The sequence below is a fragment of the Colletes gigas genome, unplaced genomic scaffold (assembly GCF_013123115.1).
Source record: "Colletes gigas isolate AHSC1104 unplaced genomic scaffold, ASM1312311v1 Colletes_gigas_Sc00068, whole genome shotgun sequence".
NCBI lineage: Eukaryota > Metazoa > Arthropoda > Insecta > Hymenoptera > Colletidae > Colletes > Colletes gigas.
The window spans coordinates 309,939-326,255 of record NW_025106697.1 but is presented as its reverse complement, the minus strand read 5'-3'; the positions used below and the strand labels follow the sequence as shown (position 1 = coordinate 326,255).

The 16,317-nt window shown below is 33.7% G+C and overlaps 4 protein-coding genes across 5 annotated transcripts; 1 reads left to right on the top strand and 3 right to left on the bottom strand.

The window, feature by feature from the left end:
• Positions 1 to 12: 12 nt before the first annotated feature.
• On the bottom strand, positions 13 to 2,171 carry LOC122403667. Its single transcript, XM_043407307.1, has 2 exons — positions 392 to 2,171; positions 13 to 328 (listed from the first exon to the last, which is right to left on the bottom strand). Exons 1-2 carry the CDS (start codon positions 1,706 to 1,708, stop codon positions 38 to 40), a joined length of 1,608 nt encoding a protein of 535 aa, XP_043263242.1. The 5' UTR covers positions 1,709 to 2,171; the 3' UTR covers positions 13 to 37.
• A 1,658-nt stretch (positions 2,172 to 3,829) lies between these two features.
• Positions 3,830 to 6,112, bottom strand: LOC122403665 (condensin complex subunit 2-like). The gene is made up of 2 exons (XM_043407304.1): positions 6,100 to 6,112; positions 3,830 to 5,880 (listed from the first exon to the last, which is right to left on the bottom strand). The coding sequence occupies exon 2, from the start codon at positions 5,786 to 5,788 to the stop codon at positions 3,830 to 3,832; it is 1,959 nt and encodes a 652-aa protein (XP_043263239.1). The 5' UTR covers positions 5,789 to 5,880; positions 6,100 to 6,112.
• A 780-nt stretch (positions 6,113 to 6,892) lies between these two features.
• On the top strand, positions 6,893 to 8,282 carry LOC122403660 (39S ribosomal protein L42, mitochondrial). The gene is made up of 2 exons (XM_043407299.1): positions 6,893 to 6,926; positions 7,872 to 8,282. Exon 2 carries the CDS (start codon positions 7,872 to 7,874, stop codon positions 8,229 to 8,231), a length of 360 nt encoding a protein of 119 aa, XP_043263234.1. The 5' UTR covers positions 6,893 to 6,926; the 3' UTR covers positions 8,232 to 8,282.
• A 141-nt stretch (positions 8,283 to 8,423) lies between these two features.
• Positions 8,424 to 13,908, bottom strand: LOC122403659. Of its 2 annotated transcripts, XM_043407298.1 has the most exons (8): positions 13,865 to 13,908; positions 13,276 to 13,368; positions 12,055 to 12,216; positions 11,746 to 11,975; positions 10,569 to 11,673; positions 10,293 to 10,397; positions 10,022 to 10,059; positions 8,424 to 9,520 (listed from the first exon to the last, which is right to left on the bottom strand). In XM_043407298.1, the coding sequence occupies exons 2-8, from the start codon at positions 13,353 to 13,355 to the stop codon at positions 8,691 to 8,693; spliced, it is 2,550 nt and encodes an 849-aa protein (XP_043263233.1). In that variant the 5' UTR covers positions 13,356 to 13,368; positions 13,865 to 13,908; the 3' UTR covers positions 8,424 to 8,690. The 2 variants fall into 2 exon arrangements, with proteins under 2 accessions (XP_043263233.1, XP_043263232.1); XM_043407297.1 differs by lacking the exon at positions 13,865 to 13,908 and having other exon boundaries at positions 13,276 to 13,396.
• Positions 13,909 to 16,317: the final 2,409 nt, after the last annotated feature.

Sequence of the window (16,317 nt, the reverse complement as noted above, 5' to 3'; positions counted from 1 at the left end):
AATAAATTACTTGTGTGCGAAAGCGTGGACAACTGTATTACACGTGGTCCAAAATGTCTTTCCATTCGAATATCTTGTCGCTTACTCTGAATGCGCTCCAATTATCTATAGTTTCTGGTGTTCTCGGCTTGGTAGAAATAGGCGTGCAATACTCTTCGGTAGACTCAGGTGTAAAGAAGTCAGAAAGTATCGGTACGGTGTCTCTTTGCCTTGGCTCTGGATCTTTGCTACGAGTCAATCTGCTTGGCAATTGCTTGTCGTCTACGGACAAGTCCACCAAATTTTTATAAACAACTTCTTCGAGGGGGAAGTCCAAGGCACTAGAAATCTAAAAATGAAAGCACGAAAATATTCCTGGTTGTTATTCGTAAGCAATTCTTTTTTTTAATACCTTTCCATTTATAAGGTTTTTATAGGTAGCTGGTAGATGTTCGATATCGGTCACAAACTTTTGCTTCTTCATTTCCTTTAATTTATTGATCGTACACATAATCGAATTGTACTCTGGCCGTGCTAGTTTCTCACCAGAAGTGCACGGTTTCGTTTGAGCATTTTCATTTGTTTCCGCAGTCTTAATGTCGATTTGTTTTTTGTGTTGTATGCCTGGACCAATATCGGGTTTGATTTTAGGACCATTTATGTCACGTACAACAGTCTTTTTAACTGCGCAAATCTTAATTCTCGATGAAACTTTATTGTACTTATGGCAAGGCATAACATTAGTCGCAGTAGATTTTGTATTTAGTTTCGAATTTGTTGAATTTTTTTTATTAGGAACAGCAGGACAGGACTTAGTTTTACAAAATGTATTCTTGGTATCTTTTTTAGCGACCAATGCATCGTTTTCTTTTCCTTTACTCTTTACGCAATCTTTTTTTGTGATATGAGCTTTGACGTGAGTTTTTAATTTATTTGAATTCTCATCTTGCGCAACGGGAGGTGCAGAAGAGATTATAATACTTGGAATTTTATTCTTGATATCTTTTTTAGCGGCTAATGCATCGTTTTCTTTTCCCCTTTTACTGTTTATGCAATCTTTTTTTGTAATATGAGCTTTGACGTGAGTTTTTAATTTATCTGAATTTTCATCTTGCGCGACGGAAGATGCAGAAGAGATTATAATACTTGGAACTTTATTCTTGATATCTTTTTTAGCTACTAATGCATCGTTTTCTTTTCCCCTTTTACTGTTTACGCAATCTTTCTTTGTGATATGAGTTTTGACGTGAGTTTTTAATTTATTTGAATTTTCATCTTGCGCGACGGGAGATGCAGGAGAGATTATAATACTTGAAATTTTATTAGAAACCTTGGTTTTATCAGGGTCCTTGGAATTTACTTTTACAATTTGAATATTATTAGCATCGCTTAAAGGTTTCATAGTTTCTGTCTTAACAGGAGTGTCGGTCGAACAAGACGTACTTTGATCCATACGGGGAGAACATGCGTTATTATCTAACATTGATAATTCAGTCTTTCGTGCATTATCGGTAGATTTAAAATTGTTTTCTTGATCGCTAGATGGTTTCTTTGATTTCATTAATATAACAGGCTTCTTTAGCGTTACGATACTTCTGATTTTTGGTTTATTCGACTGGACAGTGTCCTTTTGATCCGTCGAGGATTTTAATCTCTCTGTTTTTAATTTACTGGCATCGGTTTGACAAAATCTAACTTTTGGCTTAGCAAAGAACGTTGTATCTGACATCACGAGAAGAGTGGTGACGGAATAAAAAAAATTATGAGACTCGTGAAGCTTCTACTTAAAAGATTAACACTACGCGATTATAAAAATTTTAAAAACATAACCTTCAAACACAGCCGTGTCGAAATCTGCTAAATGAGCAAAGAATCATCGACGAGGGTATAAATTTCTTAATAAATTTCTTAATATTTATTCCCTGTGATTATCCGGCTTGTAATTTTGTTATTTTTAATTCACAAAAGTAGGATAATTATGCGATAATTGTGCACACGTGTTTATTAATGCTTGTGACTTGAATGGTTTGAAAGGATACGGTACGGCCGTTAAAAGCAAAACATCTCCCAAATTTAGGTGAAATACAAAATTTCGATGCTACTACGACGAGTGTAATTAATTGAAATTATTCCGTTAATTACATGTATTTTTATTTAAACTTTTCGCTTCGGTATGCTTGTAACAAAATGTAATCTTTATATTCTCTATGACAGGATTACAAAAGGCCAGTTTGGACATGCGCACTAGAATTTTCCCTCGCGGGATTCCTTTCTGCGCATGCGTTAGCTTTCTATCATAGATGTATCTTTAGCGCAAAAAGAGATGCATATTGGGAATTCCCATGTTATGGGCAATTTTTCAACATGCAAACTACGCGTATTTTAGCGAAGAATATGTGAGAATTCCAAAAATATTCGAAAAGTTATTCCTTAACCCCGCAAAATGAGAAAAATCCCATAAAAATGGTCCAATTTTCAAATGCTCATAACTTCTACAATATTGTATATATTTCATTGAAATTTTTTTTGAAGTAGAGCCCCATGGGTATCTACAAAAAAGTATTAGACAACTTTTCTGTAGGGGGTCAAAGGAAATTAATAAAAATCAAAAACGAATTTCTAAGAAAAATCGACAAGGGGCGCCTAAATTTTTCGGCGAAATTAAAAAGTTTCAAATCGTTCTGGAAAAACAGTAATTTTGTTATTTTTAATTCACAAAAGTAGGATAATTATGCGATAATTGTGCACACGTGTTTATTAATGCTTGTGACTTGAATGGTTTGAAAGGATACGGTACGGCCGTTAAAAGCAAAACATCTCCCAAATTTAGGTGAAATACAAAATTTCGATGCTACTACGACGAGTGTAATTAATTGAAATTATTCCGTTAATTACATGTATTTTTATTTAAACTTTTCGCTTCGGTATGCTTGTAACAAAATGTAATCTTTATATTCTCTATGACAGGATTACAAAAGGCCAGTTTGGACATGCGCACTGGAATTTTCCCTCGCGGGATTCCTTTCTGCGCATGCGTTAGCTTTCTATCATAGATGTATCTTTAGCGCAAAAAGAGATGCATATTGGGAATTCCCATGTTATGGGCAATTTTTCAACATGCAAACTACGCGTATTTTAGCGAAGAATATGTGAGAATTCCAAAAATATTCGAAAAGTTATTCCTTAACCCCGCAAAATGAGAAAAATCCCATAAAAATGGTCCAATTTTCAAATGCTCATAACTTCTACAATATTGTATATATTTCATTGAAATTTTTTTTGAAGTAGAGCACCATGGGTATCTACGAAAAAGTATTAGACAACTTTTCTGTAGGGGGTCAAAGAAAATTAATAAAAATCAAAAACGAATTTCTAAGAAAAATCGACAAGGGGCGCAATTAAAAAGTTTCAAATCGATCTGAAAAAATTATTGTCGGTTGCAGGGGTCAATTGCAATCATTTTTGGTGAATAGACATACCCTCAAAATCTTGCGCATTTTCGAGAAAAAAATTCAGTACTATTCAGTAATAAATTCAGTAATATTAGCTAATAAAACTATCTAATGAACAATTGTACGACTTTGTATAAATAAAACATATTACACAAATTTTATTTTTATTTCATTGTTGGTCCTTTGAAGTACGTGGTTCAGATTTTATTGTTGCATGTTCAGTTTCAATATCTACAAGAATTCTGATCATTTGCTAAATCATTACAAGTTTATAAGTAACGGAGCAATATTAGCAAACTTCTTCTTTATTATATTTTTTACATATTTCTATAAAAAAATAAAAAATTTAACATCCATATACGTGCATATATGTATAAAATTAAACAAGTTAAAGTCAGTTATTCTTTATTCGTTACTACAATAATATCAGACATATCTGGAACAGATTGTATTTCTAAGTTTCTTTCGCTTGCTAAATGTAGCAACGATACAAAGGAAAGGGGAACAGTCAGTGCCTCTGCGTTAGTTTTTGTTAATACACCTGGCAACCTTTTATAAACGTCACTGAAATATGTATTTTCTTTGATTTTATTTTCTGTTTCCTGTTGCACTGCGTTTTCTGTATTTACATTCGTGCCATCGTTACTCGAATCCAGGATTTTCCAAATACATTCCTTCAATTCTTTCATGTCAACCTTTTTTTCACGAGTGCTATACGCGATGCATATCTTATTTGTTAATTTAGGCGCGGCAACCAAATTATCTTCAGTAAAAATCATCTCAGCTACGTCATTATCATTGTTACCATTCGTTACGTAATCTTCGTTAGGGCAATAGTTTATCGAATCATTTTCATTATCGTAATTATAATTATTAATGTCAGACGCATGAGTAGTATTTAATATGTCCTCGTTTCTTAAAGCCGTTATTAGTTTATGGAGGTACAGTTTGGTAACAGATTCGATATTATAATACATATCTCGCGGTAGTGTAAGAACTTCTTCCTGCCATTTTGCTCTGGCATGCCTGATTTCCACTCTCGAAGCTGGTACAGATGAGAACTTTGGTAACACAGCTTGTTTTGCGTCATCGTCATAAGAAAGTTCTATTTCTTTCCTTTTCGTGCCTCGTTCTAGATGACATTTCTCTACGACTCTGCTCTCTCCGAAGAGTTTTTTTAAATTATGCAATTTCCAATGGGTCGGACCAGCCCAGTGAAACTTTGTACCTTTCCGAAGAAAAGAATACTCCGACATTTCTGTTGCCTCCGTACGAGTCACAAGTTTACAAAAATCAACAACTTCTTCCAGAGGTCCTCTCGCTTCCATACATTTTTCTACATTGTCTTCGTCATCGTGAACATCACGATGAATTGCTTCATCTTCCGATGGTAAACTAGCATCCAAGTCAAAGTGAAATCTATTCTCTTCTTCTTCTTCTTCTTCTTCTTCTTCTTTATCGTCGGTCGAACCACAGAATTCAAAATGAACCAAAGGCGGACATATGCTTAATTCAGAAAAATGTTCTACTTGTGGAATATTTACCTTTATATCTTTGATATTTCTTTTAGAGTCTACAGTATCTACAATTATATCATTATGCCTGTGTAAATAAAACCTCGAATTCGCATGAATTGGCAGTACTACTTGGTATAACGCGTCCGTAGTTTGTATATCTTCCTGGTCCATTAACCATGGCGAAGGTTTCACTGTTTCAACAGTTCCTTTCAAATCGTTCGCGGAGGAAAAAATCTTTTGTCTCCTTCTCTTCGATTTTATTTGTTTTATTTTCTCTGCGTCGTTTATTTTGTTCCCTTCCACATTATTCGTATCTTCGTGGTAATCGTCCGTTGGCGTTTCGTTCTTCTCTTTGTCCAATCCACCGACCAATTTCAACATTTCTGTATAAACACTGTCTACACGAAAACCATAAATCTTTGCACTCACGTCCAAGGACGTACTAGCTACTTGTAAATTAGATATGTTAACGTCTTGTTTCTTGATCATGTAAGTCATTAAATCAATCATTTCTAAGCTAAAAGCGTTCTTCGCAGTAATTTTGTTCTCGCTGTTCAGCTTTATACACTCGTATATACGATCGGTTATTTCAGGAGCTGATATTTGCGCTAAACATGCAAGTCCCAGAGATTGTCGTTTACCAGTTTCTTTTACTTTTGTTGACGATGTGTTATCAATATTCATCTCACGGTGTAACGCCAAACGTTCTTCGTCATCATTATTTTCTGGTAATGCATTCTGTCCATAGAAAGATTTTCTTCTTGAAGATAATGAAGAATTTAAAGACTTTGGTGACGAAGAATTTAATAATAGATTCTTTTCGTTTTGTTTATTTGCCATTTTATAATTTCACGTAAATTTGTATATAGATGTTTATTGTTTATTTTCTTGAAAGAAATATTTCTACTTGCTTGCCTTGCTGTACTTTATATCTACAACACAGTTTCCCGTACATACGTAAACATGCGCGAATTGAAGACTCAGGGAAAATAATATTACACACAGCATTTGAACTAGTACAATTAAATCGTCTCAAAGAAAAGTAACATTTTACTATCTTTAGTTATATTATCCAATTTAACGTAGGAGAGGTATTTAACGAAGCAAAGAACAAGTGTCAACGGTGTTTTCTATACTAGATGCCATATTACCATGTATTCGAACGTTTGAATCTGCGAGCGTTCCTAAAATTATTTTCTTCGAACGACTATGGTCGGCATTCATCTTCGTTTTGTAATTCATGTAAACACACTTTGTCGTTGAGATACGAAGTACATTTTTATGAAGCTCGAAAAATTTAAGTTTCGCGAGTTTAACCGGGTTCTTTTATTCCGATCAACATGTTCAATGCAAAAAACCATGACTAAAAAATCCCCAAACAAAAAGCTCAGAACAAAGTTTCACTATCACTTGCAACAATTTTTCATCGAACGATTTCACGCGCGTTCGAAGGAGACGGTCTTTTTTATGCCCTGTCCATGGGAGGAGTGGGGGACGTTCCCCTGTGCTCCACCCAGGGGTGCCAGAAAGCATCTGCGAGAAGGCAAGTGTGAGTCTTCCTCTCTCGACTCCCACGAGACGTTCCGAAGTTACTTCGGGCAGCTTCGGAGAATCGAGAAAGAGCGCATGCGCCAGTCAGTCTTCGTCGACCCTCCGAACTCTACGAGCTCACGCATGCGTGATGTGGCATAGCGTCAGTAGTGCACTCGGTGCTCAATCTGGCATCACTGAAGAAGAGTGCTTTAATCGTGTGTTATTCCTTATAAATCGTTCATAGAACTTACATTCGTTACTTTTTTGCTAGCAATATTTACAACAAGTAAAAATATAGTCAAAGTATGAACAAACAATTTTCAATAACTATAATAATTTTATGACTTGAGGTTATGTTTTAAAAATGATTTAAACCAGTGGTTCTTAATCTATTTTCGTTACTTTTTTGCTAGCAATATTTACAACAAGTAAAAATATAGTCAAAGTATGAACAAACAATTTTCAATAACTATAATAATTTTATGACTTGAGGTTATGTTTTAAAAATGATTTAAACCAGTGGTTCTTAATCTTTTTTTCTACCGATCCCCTTTGAAAGTACAATAGAGCAATATTCCTGGAGATAACGTTTTTAAATGTTAGTTAATTCAATGTTTTACGATCACTGTTAAAAATCCTAATTTACTCTGATGGAACGCACTGATTTGGATGAAAAGTTGTACAGATCGCTGCACAAGGCGAGAATAAGTTCAGAAAAAACATTAAAATCCTCAAAGACATTTTTAATTTCAATTTTAACAAATTTTAAGTTTTAAGATCGCTGCACAAGGCGAGAATAACTTTAGAAAAAACATTAAAATCCTCAAAGACATTTTTAATTTCAATTATAACAAATTTTAGGTTTTAAGATCAATGAATTCATCCTAGACTAGGTCTGCGTCTTTAATAGAATTTAATTAGACAGGAAAGGACCGTGAACAATTCAATTTTAATGGCATCGACATAAAGATAATTAATAGAAAAGTTCTTAAATGTTTTTAGGTGGTTGAAACATTCGTTTCTTAAAAAGATAGTGTTGGCAACTCTGCCATAGCAAAGTATTTTTATCAACGTTTGAAAGTTTCCAAAGATCTCAATCTCTATGCGCCTTTCCAAATTAACATCTTAATTAAAAAAATCTTATAATTTCTCTGTACAAGACATAACGTTAAGTTCAGGATATTGAATTAAAAGATTCAATAGCTATTGTAATGCAAAAGCATTAAAAAGATGAAATATTTTTAGGCATAATGTATGCAATGAAAATAAGTATTTAAAATATCTATGTATGGCTCTTCTGAAATCTGTGGATCGCGAGTTAAAAATCACTGATTTAATTCTTTCAAATAATTTAAAAATTACATTAATCGATCTTTTAATTCTTACGCAGATGAATACTACGTTGAATGTTGCACGCATTTTTAACATATCCCTCAAACGATATGTAAGTACTGGTAAATTACCTCCCGAAATAGTTATGCCAATGAACAGGGAGATGATCGTCTGTTGGCATCCGCAACCAGAGTTTCCTTACGAATGTTCGTTACCATTGCCAGAAGAAAAAGAACTTTCGTCAAACTCTGTCTTATGCATCGGTGAAAAAGAAATCGCAGAAAGTTTCAAGCATAAAAGACCCGAAGTAGTGATCGAAGAACTTTCAAAAATAACGTATACCACGAAACATAGATGGTATCCCAGAAATTGGGCCAGGAGGAACAGATTTACGGAACCGGACAGAACATACTTATAAATATAATTTGTAAATCTGAACAGTGTAGTTAAAAAAACTAATTTTCATATTGAAAGCATTAAATGGATTGTATCAAATAAATTATTGCAGTCGTTTCTTTATTCTGACAATATTGCACTTTGTTGAAAATTATTAGCATTCTTAAAAGTTAAAACATACATATATACATATACATATAGATGTATTAGTCATTCGTTAATCAATTCGTCATTCGCTGATTAACATTTAGAGTGCAATGGTTTTTGATCGAAGAGTACTAAATACATAGCATCATTAGCCATACGGTTTGGCTATTATTAAAAATGATACATAATATTTAGAACAGAAAATAGGACATGCTATAAAATAAATATGAAAAGCTTAATATCTCTCTCTATATTCAGGAGGTGTTCATCCATGAACATCGAACCTATTATTGCGTATATATGCTCTGGCCTTTTGAAAAGTAGAATTCAGATTTTACAAATTATGAGGATGTATTTGTCTCTCTCCTTCGTGTAAATAAATCTGCATAGCTTGATGCAATAGGTATCTCCCAAAGTTACATTTTTCTTTTATGTTCCAAGTCGCTGCTTTTCCATAATAGCCTCCATTTTTGCAATTACACAAATTCTCTACTCCCAAAGCATCGATCATAGCAGCTTCGCGGGTGTAAGCTTCGACTGGAATGGTATTTTGATAAATGTGGAGGCAAACCACTCCACATCCAGCGTTCCAAATGTCTAAAATACGTTTTACTTTTGTACTTTTAGAGCACTGATTTGAAACCCACGCGTCGAAGGCGTCTTTAAGATGGTAATACGGTCTGTTGCGTGTACCTTTACCCACATAAAATATACCAGAGAGAAACGTAGACCAAATTGTAGGCTTTGTCAGACTTTCGGCGTTCAAGGGTAAATTATTAGTTACGCGTGTGTCTAAAAGTAGATAATTAAAACAAGTCTTGTTAATCCCTTCTCGCCATTTTCTAGAAGGATCCACCATAGAGAATTCCTCAAAAATGTTCTTTTCGATAATTTTGTATCTCGCTAAGTGATTTACCCAGTCTCCGTATATAAAAAATGATTCCAAATCAAATTTACAGTCCGTTTTAAACGGAACCTTTGAACGAATAGTTGCGAACGATGATGGATTACACGTTTTGTCTTTTAAACGTATAAGTCGCTTTAAATATAACTGCTTTGTTGTGTCGGTTATTGGTCCTGGATTGTCACCTAGATTGATTAACATTCTTCGTAGTATATCATTTGTCATAGATATATCCACCGATACATTTAGCGATTGTGGCCCTGAAAAATTGATAAAAGTTTTAAACTTGTTTGCAGTTCAAAACTTGGAGAGATTACGATTTCCGTGGTCCCCTTGTCTGCATACATTTTGCCACATTTTGCATAGTTTCCGAGATACTTGCAGGTTTATAAAAAAGAGGAAATCTACTTTACCGACTAAGCCAGGTCCATTCGATACCTGCGACATGTACATTTCTTTCTTAACACTTTACCGACCGATAGCCTATTAATCGACTGTTTTACCGACCGATAGCCGATTAATCAACCGCTACCGGTCGGTAAAGTGTTAAAATAACCCCAAGAACAGAAATTTAAAATTTATCCTTCAAAGTAGGGGCCACGGGGATCGTAATCGTGCCCGAAATTTTCAGAGAATTGTCATAGAACTGTTAAAAATTAATCTTTAAGTAATACGTGAAATTTCGTTTATCCGGAAGATAAGGCGATGATAAAAATATTGGGAACACTGTACGAGGATTAAATAATTTTGACGAATCTTACATAGTCTGTTGGCTGTAGTACAATCTTCTGTGGGCATGCTGTAAATACACGAAAAACAATGATACTTATTACTGTTTGTAATAAACGTTGTAATACAATTACTGTGGTTCGCTGACTTGAAGTCGTCTATCTATCTTGCTATCTTGCTATCTTGCTATCTTGCTAACTGCCGTGACGAATAGCGAACCAGAGTGAGAATAGGCGTATCCCTTCTACTTTTCTCAGACTTCAAGTCAGCGGAAAAACTACATAACTAATTTCAATATCTCACCATGGCGGTAGTGCATAAATTCTACGTTCCAGAAAAGCTACACCATCATCTGGATATTCATATTTATACTCTTCTTGCACGCTAACGTATGATTGCGATGTGAAACTGTTGGAATAATTAAATAAATTTTCATTACAAATTCGATAAAAAGAATCAGTAATTTAACATGACGAGTAATGATATGTTTGCAAATAAAACAATAATGAATAGAACGAATGGAGGCTTTTAAAAGAATAATAAATATAAAATATTTTTAGCATATGAATACAAAATTACCTTGATCGAGATGTCACAAAACCTTCGTCAAATATATTTGAAGTATCATCAGTTTTTAATTTTTCCATAATTTTATTTTGCACATTATCTTTATTCAAATATTGCTTACTTGTTTCTTTGCAGTCTGTTTTCTCTAGTTTTAAGTTTACTAAATTGTTATTGCATGCTTTTATTAGATTTTCCGTGTAATTCTTAATTTCGTTGAAGTTCGAATTTGTTGGTACATCGTCGTCGTACTTATTCTCATGCAATTTTACTGCCAGATGTTTATTAAATTTGTAATGCAATTTGTCTAGATCATTCTGATCGGGTGACAAGGAATTTGCTGATTCAGGACTTGTGTTTTCTGACGATGTAAATCTGTTGTTCCTCTTGAGTTTCCTGAGCGATGAATATTGTCTGGAAAATCGTTTCCTTCTTGGGGTAGATCTAGCCACTTGTCTCCTTAAAATAAACTCTTCCGATTGAGGAAACTCATTTCTTGTCATACAAGGCGTAAAAGCTTTAAATTTCGATTCATTGTTTATTACTTTTGGAGACAAATAGCTCCATTCTTTTTCCGCTGATTTGCCTATTTGACAGTTTGGCGATTTACTTATAATAGTATCATTTGGATTATATACAGGAACTAGCGGAGCTTTGGCATTGTTTTGTTCAAAAATTTTACGCCTATATCTTGGAGTAACGGATCTTTTTCTCACTCTAGGTTTGAACAAAAATTTGTTCTTTGCGTCAAGGGTCACGTTATCGTTTAGTATAGACAATGGACTCCTGTCATACTGATTTTCTTTGTATTGAAAATGTTCGTTACTAATTTCTCGATCTTCGGAGCTAGTTTTCAAGGAGCTCGAGAGTTGATTAATAATTTCATACAACAGGCACTTTTCTTTATCCATTTCGTTGCAAATTCGAAGCTCCGCTGTATTTATATCAGATTGATGATCGCTATGCAAACTTTTCTTATTGTAATCGAAGTAATATTTATTTTTTATATCGGACAATTTATCATCTTCATTTTTCTTAAGTTCGTTTCCATTAAATAAATCAGAAATTTCTGACGTAGCATATTCTGCAATCGTGTCTCCACTATTAATCAAAAGTTTATCTACAAATCGATATAAAGAAAAATTTAAATACAAGGTGTAAATGGTAGACGCAGGCAATGTATAAAACCTACCGAAAGTCATTTTACAATTAATTACTTTATCTTCGATCGTATTGTTTTCGCAATATTTGCTCAGTAGTACGATTGCTTTGTAATATTTTCCATCAAATGCGTAATGAAATGGGCTGTGTCCTTCGTCGTCTAAACAAAGAGGATCTCCACCATTCGCTAGAAGTAATTCTAATACCGTAACTCTGCCCCATGCTGCTGCCAGATGAACCGGAGTCAATCCGTCTACAGATCTACAAAATCACGCATTGAAATTGTTCTCACGTGTGACTAAAAAATATAGTTAAATGAACCTAATAGTTAATTGCTTACCTAATGTTTGGGTCTCCTCCATGGCGTAAAAACAATTTAGTTACTTCCTCCGCGAAAGCTTCGGAATCATTGCCTATCACTAAGTGAAACGGTGTCACTCCATGCGTAGGAATTAATGTATTAGGATTCGCTTCTTTGTTTAAAAGTAAAGTTGTTACTTGCCTATTACAGTACAAATTACACAATGCGATAAATAGATAATATACAGTATTACTCGTAAACAGAGTTGGGCAAATTTTATTCACAAATATTCTAAATTCTATCTACGTTTCATTAAATTAATATTCAAATAAGTATGGGCGAAACCTAGTTCTCAATAACGAATTAAAATATTAAACTCGCTCGTATGCTAAGTATGCCTAACTCTGCTTACAGAGCGTTATAATACAGGTTAACCCAAAAATAGATACGTAGTCCATTTTAGTACCGTATTCTACTTTCCCCAAGAATTGAAAAAAGGATTATATAAACATAAATCTGGATACTCTTCTTATTCAGGATGTAAACACGTTTTGTTCATATCGTAACCTTTCATGGATATCTGTTATATACAGAATTACAAGCACTGTCAATAATTATTTCTGTTAGAAGTAAGTAATGTAAAGCTTGCCATGCTAACGTTGAAAACAGTAAATGTCTAAACATTTCAAGTTAACGCATTCAATGTGGATAATATATTAATGATTATGTGGATAATGTTATATAACGAGGATAAAGTTTTCCGGAGCTTCTAAAATATTAAAAATAGCATAAATAGGTATATTTTATCCACAATTAATCGTCTTCGATTTTTGGGAAGAATTTATTAATATCTGTAGAATAAACGACTTTTATGTAAAAATAAAGAGGTAGAACACATAAATTGATATTTATTTACTCTATTCTTGAATAACAAAGATAATAAAATGTTTCGAATTCTCGAAACTGAAAACATTTTGAGTATCAACTGGTTTCAAGCGTTCTATCCCTAGTTTTTGATAATAATATTATTGAGAGTCTAGAAACATTAAAAAACTAGATTATAACATGTAAAAAACAGTCTTGGAAAAACAATACAAAACATGTTCTTGCAAAAGGAATCATTTTTACCATCGTAAACAAAGAACGTTTACGTATATGTTTATACGACCTTTTACATTTTTGGTTATCAAAGTAGGATCGCTTGTTTCATTATCATTTTGTATATGCGGTTATAAAAAATTATAATTTCAAGTTTCTCACTTTATGTCATTATCCTCCAAGCCGTCGCAAAGAGAAGAAGCCAAAAACAGGTTCCCTTTTGATTTTAGGAAGGACATCATAATTTATAACATCCTAAACACAATTTATTTCTTTTGTGAACATAACGCAATTATTTAGCAAATTGTTACATTCTTGCGACGATCGTTAAAGTATAACATTTATCAATTACATATATAATTTAATATTGATCGTAAATGATGAATAGAAAAAGAATAAAACATTTAAAAACACAAATCTAAATATATTAATAGAAATACGTGTAAAATTATGATCAATTTACATTTGATATATTTTATATTTATTCGGTGCTTGAGAGAAACATTTTGCAATAAAAGTACTTTAAATGTATTTTATAACTTTTTAATACGCGATTAATATTTTTAGAACATTAAATACTGAAATAATTTTCAGATTCTGAAGGAACATTTTGAAAATGTAAACAACATCGATAACTCGATAACTATATTAAAATTATCGAATATATGTTCAAAGAATAAAATACAAAATAGGCAATTAAATATCTCATCCAAAACATTCTCTTTCTATGTACAATCGTGGAATTACGTACTTCAATCTCCTCACCTTTTGTGTTTACTAACAAATGTATTGTCGGTTCGCAATTCAAAGACGAAGCGCCTGTGGTGACCACAGATTATTTCAGTGACACAGATGGCATAATAGACTTCGAGATACGAGATAAACCCCTCCATAAGATAGCGGCTGTTACGTCGGGATTGTGGCTCCCGTCAAAACAGCGATTAGGGTGCCATCTATGGAAGCTCGCTGGAGTTGAAGATTTGCTACTTTCTATGGATTAAGAAGATTCCTTATTCCTTATTTGTTTCCTCTGTTTCATTCGATATTTGTTATTTTGAAAAGCAAAGAATTCGTTCATTCTGTCTTTGGTTCTTAACGAACAATCATGTAAACCTATTTGTTAATAAAATATTTAATTGACATATTAGTTTAATTTGGCATAGAGTGGCGGCTGTTACGTCGGGATTGTGGCTCCCACCAAAACAGCGATTAGGGTGCCATCTATGGAAGCTCGCTGGAGTTGAAGATTTGCTACTTTCTATGGATTAAGAAGATTCCTTATTCCTTATTTGTTTCCTCTGTTTCATTCGATATTTGTTATTTTGAAAAGCAAAGAATTCGTTCATTCTGTCTTTGGTTCTTAATGAACAATCATGTAAACCTATTTGTTAATAAAATATTTAATTGACATATTAGTTTAATTTGGCATAGAGTGGCGGCTGTTACGTCGGGATTGTGGCTCCCACCAAAACAGCGATTAGGGTGCCATCTATGGAAGCTCGCTGGAGTTGAAGATTTGCTACTTTCTATGGATTAAGAAGATTCCTTATTCCTTATTTGTTTCCTCTGTTTCATTCGATATTTGTTATTTTGAAAAGCAAAGAATTCGTTCATTCTGTCTTTGGTTCTTAATGAACAATCATGTAAACCTATTTGTTAATAAAATATTTAATTGACATATTAGTTTAATTTGGCATAGAGTGGCGGCTGTTACGTCGGGATTGTGGCTCCCACCAAAACAGCGATTAGGGTGCCATCTATGGAAGCTCGCTGGAGTTGAAGATTTGCTACTTTCTATGGATTAAGAAGATTCCTTATTCCTTATTTGTTTCCTCTGTTTCATTCGATATTTGTTATTTTGAAAAGCAAAGAATTCGTTCATTCTGTCTTTGGTTCTTAACGAACAATCATGTAAACCTATTTGTTAATAAAATATTTAATTGACATATTAGTTTAATTTGGCATAGAGTGGCGGCTGTTACGTCGGGATTGTGGCTCCCGTCAAAACAGCGATTAGGGTGCCATCTATGGAAGCTCGCTGGAGTTGAAGATTTGCTACTTTCTATGGATTAAGAAGATTCCTTATTCCTTATTTGTTTCCTCCGTTTCATTCGATATTTGTTATTTTGAAAAGCAAAGAATTCGTTCATTCTGTCTTTGGTTCTTAACGAACAATCATGTAAACCTATTTGTTAATAAAATATTTAATTGACATATTAGTTTAATTTGGCATAGAGTGGCGGCTGTTACGTCGGGATTGTGGCTCCCACCAAAACAGCGATTAGGGTGCCATCTATGGAAGCTCGCTGGAGTTGAAGATTTGCTACTTTCTATGGATTAAGAAGATTCCTTATTCCTTATTTGTTTCCTCTGTTTCATTCGATATTTGTTATTTTGAAAAGCAAAGAATTCGTTCATTCTGTCTTTGGTTCTTAACGAACAATCATGTAAACCTATTTGTTAATAAAATATTTAATTGACATATTAGTTTAATTTGGCATGAGAGTCTGCCATAGGATTGTGGCGGCTAACGTCACAGGCGTAGCAAGCGCCATCTAGTTAAGTCACTAGTTTTAGTTAGTTTAAATAAAACCTAAGTCACTAATTGGTAGTATTAGATTTAAATTGGCGCACCCCCTTTCTTTCGACCCAAGGGTTTTTAGGGCCCAGTTCTGTTCGATGCCTCGACAAAGCTAGAAGAAAACAGTATTGCGCGTAAATAAAGGCTTTAATCAACACAACAACAGAATTGAACTTTATATATCTGAAGACTCTCCCAGCGCGAACCTATCCACCACAGAATTCCGTTGGTATTGGTAAAAAGGATTTCCCTAGACTTGGTTGGATTTTTCTCCGGAGGCGGCGCTGCGATCTGCTGGTTGATTCCCACGTAGCGGCATGGCTTCTCCTACGATAAGGCGGTGTTGCAATTGGCGGCTGATGTCTCGATCTCGATTGGCGGAGCCTGAAGTTTAGAAATTACAGTTAATCTGCCTTAATCTTTCAAAAGAATTACATATTTCAATAAAAAACTCATTGTAAGTCGAAAAGAAGACGAAATAGAACATATGTTTATATGAATATTTTTACCATTTTCATATGGAGAACCAATTACTTATACCCAATATATGTTATATATCTATATATTAATTTTAATATATAAGTACTAGTTTACTATTTAAATTTGTATTATGTTTTAGTACT